Raw genomic sequence first — 14,124 nt, 5'->3', positions numbered from 1 at the left:
CAGCAGCCTTTTTAAAATTTGTTGTAGATGTAGCGACGGGCAACAAGACGTTAGGTTGCTAAGGAGCATAAAAATGAATCTGTTTAGTGCTGTTAAAATGGACCTGTATGCAAACAATTAGGACCCTATTCACACTTGTGCGACCCCAAAATCTCACCCCATGTTTCCCAATGAGTACCGTTCATATCAGTTTCACTTTAAAGTAGTTCCTGCAGTACTTTGGTCCAACTTTAATGCAACTTGAGAGCCATAGACATCGAGGTAAACCCTTGAAATTCACATGAAAGTCACAAGTTGCATGATATACATGCAACTTGTGTTCGACTTGTGAAAAGAATGCCAGCAATAATTAAAAAAAAAAAAAAAACAAAAAAAAAAAAAAAAAAAAAAACACAGCGTGGGGTCCCCCAACACCAATAGCCATACCGACTCAGCATGCCCTCGGGTGATGACGTCACAAAGGGGTGGTGCCACCCAGTGAGGTCAGTGAGTGTCCCCGCCCCTTAGTTATTTAAGAACAGTCAAACAGCAGAGCAGGCAGATGGCAGGAACCTTTGTCGGGACCAGAGCTTTTTTTTTTTCAGGTCGGTGGTGGTGGCGGACGTTGTAAATGACAATTGATCTATACCAGGGGGCCTTTTGTTTTTTTATAAATGGTCAAAAACTTGTGCTGTGTTTTTATTTGCTTTACACTTTTTTGTAGGCCTACTCATTCACATGGGAGGGGGAGGGGGGGGGGGGGGGAGATCTGGTGGCCCCCTTGTTGAAGGGGGCTTCCAAATTCTGATAAGCCCCCTGTCCGCAGACCCCCACAACCACTGGCCTTGTAATTGGAATTTCCAGCACACCCAGGCAGTACATTTTTGTAAAGCTCCTGAAGCATACAACAGAATGACGACCCCCCCCCATTCTATTCTGTGCAGCACACACTGTCTGCTCACATTATTGATCATGAGGTGCATTATGGTCTTTGGCATGAGGTCACGGATGGTCTTGTTTATGATTCCCATGTAGGAGTCCACCAAATTTCTAATGGTCTCCACTTGTCTCTCCAGCTGGGGATCCATGGAGAAGGTGTTCTCTTGCATGTCGTCTTCATTTTCTGTCTAAAAGATGTAAGAAAGGATTTCATTATCTGACCTGTGCGAAAACCGATTCATTTCTTAGAACATGTCCAACTTGCTTATTAAAAAAAATAACCAAACACATGTGAAGGTGCTACTCGTAGAAACCAGGCTTAAATGTTTTTTTTTTTCCAAAGAAGCAATAAATGCAGGCACCCAAATAGCAGCAATAAGCACACATTTTCCTTTGCTATATCTTAGAAGCGGACACCAAAATAGCCCACTGTAGAAGGGTGAACACATTTTTCTTAGAAAAAACCTTTCACAAACCTGAGCAATTTAAAATAGGAATAAAAATAAAAATAAATGCATAAACAGAGGTTGGCTTCAGTGAAAACCAGAAATGATCTCAGCTAAGATATAAGCAGCTGAAGTTATATTCAATCTTGACTGCTCCTACTTAGCCCCGTTCCGTCTCAATTTCAGAACCTCATTTATTAGCAAGCCCGCGTGTCACAATAAAAGGATTACCTGGAGTGATTGCCACTTAAATTGGTTGTAAATACTCACCAGACTCATATCAATCCAGCTCTGTGCCTGGCTGCAGGTCTTCTCCCCTCTCTTCCTGCATTCACAGGCTGCAATGATAGCAGCGGGAGCAATTGGTTTCTGCTGCCATCAAATTTTTGCCCCCACCCCCTTTCCCAAATCAAAAAAAAAAAAAAAAAAAAAAAACGGGGTGGGGGGCAGAGCAACGTTGTGTTGATCTATGGTCGCAGACAGCCCGGTTCGGGAGTCTGCCTGCACATGTGCCCCCAAGCAGCTTGCTATGGTGGCACTTGTGGAGGAATGGGGCCACTCTGAGTAATATTGTATAAACAGGTCTTTTTTTAATAAAAAATGTTTTGACTTTACAAATACTTTAGCTGCAGCGGCCTGTATCTCTGGATCTATTCCTTGTTTTGACCTACTGTTATCACAAAAAGTAACCTCTACTTTTGCATAAAAAAAAAAAAAAAAATTCCATTGTCCAAGTTGATGAAAGGTTTTACCAAAGAGGAACTATGGTCAGTCTAAAAACAACAACATACAATACAGTCTATAGCATTAACACTACCGTTTTGTCCCCCCCCCCAGCACAGTTCATTACCTGTTGTTCCTGCTCGAAGATCTGTTTTTTTTTTGTTTGTTTTTTTAAAACAGACCAAACTGTTAGGACAAGCCAAATAGCATTGCTGGGGGTGTTCAAAAGTGGAAAAATAGCAGATCTACTGCCATGATCAACAGGTAATAAAATTAAGCTACACGGGGACTCCAAAAAAAACTGTGTTGTCTTAACTACTTAAGGACCGGACTCTTTTTTTAGATGTGTTGTTTACAAGTTAAAAACAATTTTTTGCTAGAAAATTACTTAGAACCAACAATTATTATACTTTTTTCTAAAACCCTAGAGAATAAAATGGCGGTCGTTGCAATACTATCACACCGTATTAGCGCAGCGTCTTACAAGCGCACTTTTTTTGAAAAAAAAAACAAAAACACTTTTTTGAATTAAAAAATAAGACAATAGTGAAGTCAGCCCAATTTTTTTTATATTGTGAAAGATGTTACGCCGAGTAAATTGATACCCAACATGTCACGCTTCAAAACTGCGCCCGCTCGTGGAATGGCGACAAACTTTTACCCTTAAAAATCTCCATAGGCAACATTAAAAAAAATTCTACAGGTTGCATGTTTTGAGTTACAGAGGAGGTCTAGGGCTAGAATTATTGCTCTCACTCTACCGATTGCGTCGATACCTCACATGTGTGGTTTGAACACCGGTTTCATAGGCGGGCGCTACTCATTTATGCGTTCGCTTCTGCACGCAAGCTCGGCGGGGCGCATTTAAAAAAAAAAAAAATTCGCCTCCACCACTGCCGACAGGTCCGGTAAGCGGCGGAGGGCCCCCTTTCCCGCCACCGATAAAAGTGATCGAATCCGTTGCAGACCGCCTGCTGAAAAAGGGGATACCGGGGTTATGATAACGTCTGACAAGTTCTCTGACACGTGATAACACCAGGCTGAAATTTGTGTCGGGTGGGTGCTATAAATAGATTAGCCGAGAGCTTGACTTGTCACAGCACAGCTCTAAATGTCTCTGCCTATCTTAGTGCGGGGGTGTGTGCCTTTCCGCCAATCAGCTGTCTCCCAGTGTAATCCAACACTACACTGCTACTGCTGAATGAGGAAGTGAAAAAAGTCACATTAACATGAAGAGCACTTTCTAAACAGTATATGAAGCTGAAGACAGAAGATATACATGCAAAACTTATATAGGAGGATTTGTTTCATCTCTCTGTATCATCGGAGGCTGTTCACTTCACTGGGTATCAGTGTTAATTTTGTCGACTAAAACATTTTAGTCGACTAAATGAATATTATTTTAGTCGACTAAAATACGACTAAAACAACTGAGATGACTAAAATACGACTAAAACTAAAATACCATTTTAGTCAAAAGACTAAGACTAAAATTAAATTGAAATTTGACTTCAAAATTAACACTGGTCTGTAGTGCATGTTCATACCTCAATGCCATAAAAAATAACATGTTAGATTTTTCACTCCAGCAGTATATGAGTTTGGAAATTGTAGAGAAATGTTAACTAATGCATTACAATTTAATTACACCTATTAGATTTTAGACGACTAAAATGAGCTTTAGTCGACTAAAATGTACTGGAGATTTAGTCGACTAAATACGACTAAAACTAAAACAATCACAGAAGACTAAAATGGGACTAAAACTAAAATGCCCTTTTAGTCCTAAGACTAAGACTAAAACTAAATTGAAATTTGCTGCCAAAATTAACACTGCTGGGTATATGTGGGGGTTTACATCCACTTTAATATCAGCAACAGACTGCAAGATATATGCCATTTTTCTATTTACCTTTGTCTACTGCAGCCACTGATCAGTGTATTTTGACAGCTGAGGAGTCCCACTGTCAGAATACAATGGCACAGCAGGAAGGATTCTCCTATCCCCTCGCATACGTGGATGGAAAAATCTGTTAATTTGTTTAACAGATTGAAAAAAAAAATAAAAATAACCAAGGCAATTATTGCCAGTCTTACTGTCTGACATTTGTGTTACTCACTGGTCTACACTAGACTAAACTAGCTTCTGTTCTGAAACCATCTACATATAGAATGTTTTATCATTTTGTACTGCATAGCAAGTGCATTATTACCTGGTCTTTTTCAGGGTACACTCCTGCTCGAAGAAATGAGGCTTTCCAGCTATCTACGTCCTCTTGAGAGTCACAGGCAAGTTCTATTTGACGTAGATCCTTATACACATTCCTACAATGACCATACAAAAGACATCTTAGATCAGGTCAGTAGCGAGTCACACAAAGGGGACATCCTAAAAGAGAAGTTCAGGACTAAAAACACACATTTATACTCACCTAGGTGGATGCAGCATAGATCCAATGTCCTCCACCGACTCTGCAGTGAGAACTGAGCGATAAAACACTGCTGATCACTCACATCTCCCCCTCCGCTGTGAGCAGAGAGCTGGGGCGGGTCAGTCAGCGGTTCCCTGCTCTCCCCTCCAGCACTCACTAGAGCGCTGTGGAGGGGGCTGGAGGGGCTGGCTCAGGCTCTCAGCTGATAGTTCAGAGCCTGAGCCAGGTGCCGATCCCGGATTCTGTGCGGATGCCGACAATATAGTCAAGATCTTTCCCCAGTCTGGACCAGCTGAGTGACCTCACAAGAGTGCAGAATGAACTGCCCTCCTGTGACCCATAGGAGAAGTGTGGCCAAAAACGTTTTGGCCATACTTCTCCTTTAAGGCGAGAGCATTAATAGGAAAAAGCTTGTGAGAACTTTGAATTATTACAGAATTAGCAATGAAGATTTGAATGTTTACACACAAACGGACACTATATTGAGAGAACTTTATTGGTTCCATTTTTTTATCAAGTAGCATTTGCACATAAATGTTTAGTATCAGTTTATATACTGTAAGCACAATTTTTTTTTAAGTAGGTAATTTGTTTATTAATCTATTTTATTAGCACAAGGAATTGATTTCCAACACAAAGCATTGTCGGTTTATATTCCGCTAGTTCTATAAAACTATCATTTAAAAGCATGCAGTGTTGCACTTTTTAAATATTTGCCTTATTATACCACGTTCGCCTGAGCTAGTCTCCAGGTTAATGAATATCATGAAAATGTCCGCCGCTAAGCAGACCGGGTAGACGTTTCAGGAGAGGAATGCATAGATCAGACGTAGTGATGCTACTGAGCAACCAGCACATCCACTGCTTCTGCCAGGGGACCCCTGTAGCTAAATACAAACCTTGGCAAGAGTGTTAAAAAACTGGGAGGCCAGAAGGTCCACATTAGGCATCCCCACTGGAGACAGGTCCAAGAACATCTTTGGGGTCCAAACACTGCCAGCTAAGGAAGTCTACCTGCCAATTGTCTTTGCCTGGAATGTACATGGTTGACAAGGCTAGACTGTACCCAGTACACAATTCAGTCTGCCTCTTTTGCAGCAGCTAGAATTCTGGTTTCTCTTGTTGGTGTACACCACAGCCATGGATTTATCTGTCTCAAATACGCATCAGATGGCCCTCCACCAGGGTGGTCCAAAGTTAAAGTGACAGCCAAATCAACCAAAGCCCCAGAATATTTATTGGGAGAAGAGACTCCTCTGACAACCAAATCCCCTGCACCTGCTAAGCCGGTATCTGTCATGAGAAGCATCTAAAACATGGGAAGAAAGGACTTCCAACTCCAAAGACGGATTCCTAAACCAACAAGCTAGAGACAACCTGGAACTCGGTGACAGACAAATCAGTTTCTCCAAAGACCGGATCGACAGATTGTTATCATGCCAGTCATCTGCAACATATTGGTTAAAAGAGGACTGCCCTGAAGGAGGCTACTGTCAGACCCAAGACATACATATGCAGACAGCTTCTGGACTGAAAAATTCAAACCTGGGACCAGAGAATATGAATTTTCTAAAGAAAGATTCTGGCCTGAAGTGTGTCCAGGACCAGAACCAAATACTTTTAAGTGTTAAGTTGCTTAAAGTGAAGATTTCTGAAGGTTAGGGATACAGCTGAACCTCCAACATATGGACAGTTAGAAATGGGTTGTCAGACAGAGCCCTTGTAGACGGTTCCTTAACAAGAGGGCATCTAGGTATCCTGGAATAAAGATGCTATGAAAATGAACAGGGCCAACATTGCAGTCAGCATCTTGGTAAACACTCGAAAGTGCAGAGGAGAGGCTAAAGGGCAGGGTCATGAACTGGCAGTATTGTTGACCTTCAGCAAAGCATAGAAATTGCGGATTGTTGGAAAGATGGGCACATGCAAGTAAGCATTTTTGCTATTCACACAAGCCAGGAAAACCACATATCTGGTGAATTCCATTTGTATCTTTGGAATGCAAACATTCAGAGCCTTAAGATCCAAGTTGAGGCAAATGCGCCTTTATGGTTTGGAAAAATTGAACAAATTCCCAGAGACTGGGAACTGTTCTGCCTCTGGGACTGGGGGAAATGACACCTTGAACCAGAAGCCCTGAAAGGGTTTTTTAAAGATGCTAGTCTGCACAGAGAAGAAGATTGTGAGTGAGGAAACAGAAGGGGGCAAAGAGGGAAACTTGAGTTTTTCGGCTCTGAGACACCACTTCCTTCACCCAGGCATCAAGAATGCAAGTTGTCTAGGGGTCCACAAATGTTGACAAACATCCCACTTTGAAAATTGGGGCCACAACTTTGACTGTGAAGGAAGGTTTGTCTGAGGATTTGAGCAATGTAGAATGTCGAACATCTGCCTCAGAAGGCCTAAAAGCCGCTAGTGCCACAGGTATAATTGATACAGAAACTGCTGGAGAGGGCAAGGGAACATGCTTCTGGTCTCTGCAATCAGAATCAGCGAATAATTGGGTAATTTGGACTGATTGGTCTGCTGAGTTAAAGTGGCTGTAAACCTCCAATTATGACTTTTACCTATAGGCAAGCCTAGAATAAGGCTTACCTATAGGTAGTGGAAAGATCTCCTAAACATGCTCTGTTTAGGAGATATTTGCTGTACACTGCGCCGATGACGTCATCGGCGCATGAGCTGTGAAGAGACGGCCCTCCGGGCCGTTTCTTCACTCGCAAGTGCTGTGACTGATGGCTCCTGCGTGAATGTGCGGGAGTGACGTCACGACGCTCCGGCCAGTCACAGAGCCGGAGTCCGTGGCCCCGGAAGGAAGAGGGGCAAAGATGGATGCTGCCACCAGCGGGGACAGCGCGGGATTTGTTTGCAGGTAAGTGCCACATAATGGGCTAGTATGCGATGTATACTAGCCCATTATACTTTTACTTTGCAGGGGAACAAAGAGGAAGTAAAACCCATCAGGCTTTACCCGTGTTTTTAACGCATACTGTTAGACAGGTTGATTTGGTTGTCTGCGAGCTGGTGGTAAGTAGGCTTGGAATTTTTTCCTGGGCATTCCCCAGGCCTCGTTTGTATCTGTTTGTAGCCCTCCAATGCCGCTTACTGCGATAGCCAGCTATAAATGAGGGTGGTGGCAAGTTTTTTGAGATCACCTTGGTGTGTGTGTATTGGTCCAGCAACGCACCAGCACCTTTGCAGCCACTGCATACTGCGATTTGCTGGGTGTCTGGTGTGCTCCTGTACCTTTAAGAAGGGATGGGCTGCCCTTCAGTCCACCTGCTCTCATTTATCCATCAGAATGCATGTGCCTCCACTGTGGGGACACTCATATTGTAGTGTTAGGACCATAGATATCAGGGTGCCATGACGAGGCTGTGTGGCTTACGCATGCGTTTGCAAACGCGTGCGGACTAAACCCCTGTTTTTAACACATACTATTAGACAGTATACCTAATCTTTGTGATGTGTCTTGTAGGATAAAAGAACATAATGTATTGTGTATCTCAAATCCAACTAATGACCCAACAAGACATGCATAGCCAGAAACCGGTGTGTAAGGTATAGGGGAACCCAGTCTTACCTTGTCCACATTGCTGTCACATCCAGGGCCCAAGCTGCACCCGTCACAGTGGGCATACCCCCTAGGTTGTCTTCAGGTGAGGGTGCCACGGGAATGGACCACAGCCCTGGACGTGTATAGAACCCTGCAACCAACTACACTACAGGGGAGCGCTGAAAACAGGATACAATACTCAAAGCAAGAACAAATTCCTCTGTCCTGTACTGGAGGATTAAACGTAAAAGGCTAGAATAGAATCCCTGTCAGCTTTTAATTGTCGTCTTTCTCGATTTCAGATTTATTTCATCACATCCGGTCTAGTAAACATGTTATCATGACCAGGAAATCTCTACGATAGAGCCTCAAACAGCAGTATAGCCTGATAAGGAATCTAATCTTTACCCACTCTACCCAAAACAAAAAAAAAACAAAAAAATGTGGGCTGGACATACACTTTAAGCAGATGCCAACATATCTAATTAAATAATAGAGATTGTATAAAAGAAAGTTTGAGCTTATATAACCAAACCTGCATTTCAATAGGACATATCAATACCTGGTAAGATATAAATCTGTAAGGGTCAGCTTACACATGGCCCCGTGGCTGCTCACCTTGATTCTGTGTTAAAAATGCCAAAGATGTGTTTGGTGGACATGAACCCTTTCTCTACATCTCGGATCTTCAGGTTGTCCAGAGGCAGCATGTATTTCTTCTCTTTCTCCTGCAGGGGCAGAGGAGAGTTCATCAACGTGTGACCAAGTACAAGTTATCAGCCACAGGTACCACTTTCTGTTAGCTATGAAATCTTGAAAATGCAGCAAAAGTGGGCTATACAGTTTATTAGTAATTTTATTTTTAATAACATAATAGTTACTGACAACTTGTAAGCAAAAAGGCTTTAATATACAGTCTAAAAATCAGATTTTTATACCCTTATTAAAACTTCTGGCTGCCATGATGGCACTCGGGCGCAGTAACTGCGAGCAGCTGGGAGAGAAAACAGTTAATGGAAGGCAGCTTATGTTACTGCTAGCGATGCAACATCTGGAACAGTTTAAGTGTCTGGGAGGACTTTTGGCTGAGGCCTATGCTGCTTCCACATGGAGGCTGCTGGATGCAGAGCCCCCCAGCCTCTTAACCCCTCCTCTCTCACTTCCTGTAGAGCCACAAATGTGCTCCAAAGGCTGCAAGCATTTCAATGCCACGTCACAGGAGCCTGGATATCCCTGGGCTTGCTCTGCAGCATCCACTTCTGCAGCGATATAGGGAAGACTGGTAAGAGAGCCGCAGCTGGGGTTCAGCTTTTGGGTAGGTAATCTGCTTTCCATCTCCTCCTAGAGGATGGACAGGGATACATAGATAGGGTGGGTGCTGGGGCGAGACTCTGTATAAAAGTCAAGCGCAAGAACAGCATTGCTTTCTGGTTACCTAATGCATGAAAAACACTGAGAAAAGCATTCCAGTCAGTTATTTATGGGGAGAGAGAGACTGTATAGATTCAGGATTACTGGTAATAACGTAGTACGAGTGGTATGCAGAAAAGGGAATTCAGCCCCATGTTTAAAGTGTGTGTGTGGCACTGTGTCCGCCCTCGCAATTTTTTTTTTTTTTTTTGGTAAATGAGTGCAAGAGAGATGGAGCACGTAGTATGAGGACTGGAGTTAGCTGTGCAAAAAAAAAAAAAAAAAATTACTTGTTGCACAGATTAACTGAATTACAAAAAAAACTGCATTGCATTTCTCTATTGCTTCTAGCTACACTCAGAGCACAGCTAACAAATTCTCGTTTAGAGAATTAGGGCTGTTCAAGTAATCCTATCCTCTACCACTGCTACGTCTAATCTCAGCACTGCAAGCAGCCGTGGCAGTTCTTTGCCGCCAGAATCTGGTGATGCATGCTTGAAAGGACTTTTTTTATGGGGAACCTCTAAAATAAAAGTTTGAAATAAATTATCACTTTATAGTTTCAAGCAGTACTTTAGTCAGTTACATCTGTTAAATTAGCAAAGCTACAGCTGGCCGCACGATTTTCAGCTGTCCAATTCCCAAAAATGAACTAGCTGTATAATATGAGCGTTGGATTGGATGTAATCTGAATGTTATTTTGTTGATGGGAGAGATCAAAATCAGTGAATGGCCGTTTAGGGCTAACAAAATAGGATGTTAACTAGAGGATTGATCTGAGTTTCACAAGTAATAGGGAAGCGTAGAGTACTAAGAAACAGTCGATACAAAGCCAACACACTTAGCAAAACCCCTCACTTTTCGTTACAGGTTCATCCAAGTCCTGATCACTAGAAGAACTGTTCGAGTCTCTCCAAACCTGCCTGCCCAGCAGTAGCAAAACCTGAAATTTGTTAAGCTTTTTGCCATGTCCAGCTGAAAAACGGTCTAGACTAAAAGTGTGTAGAATTACTTAGAAGCCACTGGGGTCACTTATGTAAAGTGGATAAAATAAATAAAACCCTGATATTAAAGTAAGGCTGTCTCACATACCAACCAATCTGCCTTGTGTGTGACAGTGGAAGAGTTACTACAAGACATAGCCAGTTCTGCTAGTTTACTTTGATCCACTTTTCATAATCCAGCCCCTTTGCTGCATTGCTAATAGACTGTATACTAGCTCAACTTCTGCTCTAGATTTTTAAAATTGGGTCCAGTGAGGATAGTGGCATACAGGGTTAACAGGACCTTGGGGTCAGCCTTAGATGCCAAGGTCACCAAATTGCTAGGGGCGAATTGCTGGAAAAGTTAGTTTGAAGATTTAACTCCGCTAACAAAGGCGGGCGCACATCTGGCGGTCAGACGGGCACAAAGACATGACTATTCTGCAGTTCTGTGAGGCACAGGAAGTGGCGAGGAATTTTCTTGAGCGTCGCCGGCTGGGATTCTGCAATTTAGAGCCTGACCCCGTTCTCCCAGTGTTCAGACTACGTGTTCGTTGGACTGTGAGTGAACAGTAGTCTACACACTGGTTAAACTGGGATGGACAACCATCGACATGAAGACACACGGAACCTCAATGAAGATAACAGAAGACACATGGCAAGCAGATGTGTGTGTGAGTTCATGTTAGAATGCAACTACCTCAAAATGTATTCTAAAAAGACATTCCTATTTTTGCTTTTTTTGTTTTTCAGTCTTACAGTGACATTCTAAAACAAAACCTGTTCTTTTGTGTAGCTAGTTCATGTTATTTGGGTGTCTGTTTCAACGTCAAGGCTGAGGCTACAACTATTTTTCTACCAGAACCGTTTGCCATCTAAAACACTTCACTAGTCCAAAAACAATATATATTTATAATAGGTCACTAAAAGAATTACAAATAGGGAAGGCTGCAAATGCAATCTGTCAGTCTCACCAGTTCTGCATATCAAATGTCCTTTCCTCATTCTATCATCCTCCAATGACTCTCCAAGTCACTGTGCCCTCCTTGTCCCACTTTATTTTACTGATCACCATGAGGGTTCACAAGGATCGAAAAAGGACCTCATGCCTACCAGGTCTTTAACCCCGCTGCACGAGATCCTTGTGTTTTTGGTACTAGGCAAAATCTATAAAAGAAGCAGAAAGCTGCTGTGGCTGGATGGTGCACTGAGTGTTACTAACGTTTAGGGCAGTATGTGTCCAGGGACAGATGCCCAGAATGCATCAGCCTGTGTTCCGGGCATTCATCCCTGGGCACATACTGTCCTAAACGTTCACTCCGTCCAGCCACAGCAACTTTTAGCCTCCGAGTTCTACAGGCTGCCGGCAACAGGGCTAACAGTGCATGCCTAAGCCTTCCGCCTGCCCCAAAATTCTGCGATCTCGTGCACTGGAGCTAAATACCCAGTGTGCATTAAGCCTTAAAATGGAGACTCCATAAAAGCACAGAACAAAATGGCTGCTGGGGTCATCCTAACTTCACCTTCATCGGCGCATGCGCACTGAGGAAGCAGCTTGCTCGTGCCGTTTCTTCAGTAGCGTGCCGTGACCCGCGACTCCCGCGCACATATGTGATGTCATCGCGGCTCCGGCCAATAACAGCGCCGGAGCCCGCGAACCCGGAAATAACTCCGGGAGACATTTCGCCGGTCATATCGGTGTGCAGGGGCCACTGCAACAGCTTCGATCCAAGGTAAGTATGTCATAATGAGCTAGTATGCGATGCATACTAGCTCATTATGCCTTTGTCTCACAGGGTTTTTTTTGTTTTGTTTTTGGGTTTACACCCTCTAAGACAAGCAGAGCATCTGAAGAACATTTTCAAGTCAAGATAGAATAAGGCCCCAAAATGGAACCAGAAGCATGGATAGATTTAAACGACTCTTGGATGTGCATCTTAGCGAAAACAATATAATGGGATATGGGAAATGATTTTTACACACACACAGGTTTAACTGGATGAACTGTTGTCATTATGCAACCGTGTGTGGTCAGCTAAGGCGCCCATTCAATAAAAAGTTGCTTCCAAGTGGATTTTCCAGGAAGGTTGGTATTTATGGATCATAAAAACAACAGGTTAAAACACCATCAACGCGTTTAGTGGCCACTTCATCAGGACAAGGTGTACAGTACACTTTAATTGGTGGGATCCGTGTGCGCTCCTTCAGCCCAGAATATACAGAGAAAACAGTATACTCTGTGCTGAAGGAATGTGCACAGATGCCACCCATTAAAGTGTACTGTACATCTTGGCCTGATGAAGAGGCCATTAAAGAGCCATGAAACACGTTAATGGCGATTTACCCTTTTTTCATGATCAATACCAACCTTCCCAAATAATCCACTAAAAAAAAAAAAAAATTATCACCTTTTCTTTTGACTGGGTGCCTCTGCTGACCACACACTGGTTCTACTATTGCTCACTAGATCTGATGGCAACCTAGCACGGTGCAAGAATTTCCAGAAAACCCAGAGGAACATCGATTGCGACCACCCACACTACGCGGAGATAGTCACATTCTCCACAAGTGCTAAAATATGTTGCTTAACCCTAGGAGGGTATCAAGCAACCTTGTGGATACGAGTATATACACTACACTAATTTGACTTACTTTTCCCATACATTCAACGCAATACTACCCTTAGAAGGATCTCTCTTGTGGCTGTGAATCTCTTCCCACCCACCCCCCCTTTTTTTTTGGTCTTCCTCCTTGTCTCTGCTCATCTGGACCACCACTGATTTAATTTTCAAGTTAAGTTGCTCCCACACAACTTCAAAGAAAACCAGAATCACAAAATAAAAAAATGACAGAAGTTGGATGTAATTTGAGTCATTGATGCTCTACAATGAATCTTGGTCCATCATAATCTGTGGATTCACCATTATATGCACGACAACATTGAAGGTACACGTTGGAAATACATGGAATTAAACTACTTTAACCAGGGTAAAGCTGAACTCCAGGCAAATGGTTAAAGTGGTGTTCCACCCCAAAAAAAAAAAAAAAAAAAAAAAAAAAAAAATAATTAATGAATGTGCCTAAAAAGAAATAAATAAAAAAAACCCCACATTTGTAAAAAAAATTTTTTTCTCACTCACTTCTAAATGGCTGTTGCTAGGGGGTCCCTCATAGTCTGCCTCCTTCAGTGCCTGGGCTCTTGACATCACCTCCCCTCGGGGCAGGAAGGGCTCAGCTCTGCCCTCTCCCTCTTGTCAATCATCTGGGACACGTGACAGGTCCCAGATGATTGCGCGGCCAATCACGAGACGAGCGGGGCTTCGATCCCCCGCATCGCTGGACACTGGGACAGGTAAGTGTCTGATTATTAAAAGTCAGCAGCTGCAGTATTTGTAGCTGCTGACTTTATTTTTATAATGGGAACACCACTTTAAATACACAGGCAAAATACATATAAAGGAAGCAGTTTTACCTACTAGCAGATTAGTTTTTTCCCCGTTTCTGTCAATCTAGACCTGACATTTACGTAGCTCTGCCACACAGCATAGCCTTTTCTGGTGGGACTGGAGATCTGATTTTTCTCCGATTTGGTTAGGTAGCATAAAGCCTCTTTTTCAAAAACATTGTCCTGTATATACATGTAGCACATGGCAATA

The 14,124-nt window shown here is 42.9% G+C and overlaps 1 protein-coding gene across 3 annotated transcripts in view; it reads right to left on the bottom strand.

The window, feature by feature from the left end:
• The window catches only part of DNM2 (dynamin 2), a 184,139-nt gene that overhangs the window by 32,360 nt on the left and 137,655 nt on the right, over positions 1–14,124 (bottom strand). For all 3 annotated transcript variants that reach the window (XM_073622602.1, XM_073622600.1, XM_073622601.1), the window contains 3 exons: positions 8,694–8,803; positions 4,301–4,412; positions 942–1,106 (listed from right to left, as the gene is read on the bottom strand). In XM_073622602.1, coding sequence (XP_073478703.1) covers positions 942–1,106; positions 4,301–4,412; positions 8,694–8,803 — 387 coding nt within the window. The remainder of the gene's footprint in view (positions 1–941; positions 1,107–4,300; positions 4,413–8,693; positions 8,804–14,124) is intronic.

This window comes from Aquarana catesbeiana, linkage group LG03, assembly GCF_042186555.1.
Source record: "Aquarana catesbeiana isolate 2022-GZ linkage group LG03, ASM4218655v1, whole genome shotgun sequence".
NCBI lineage: Eukaryota > Metazoa > Chordata > Amphibia > Anura > Ranidae > Aquarana > Aquarana catesbeiana.
This window is presented reverse-complemented; position numbering and strand designations above follow the sequence as displayed.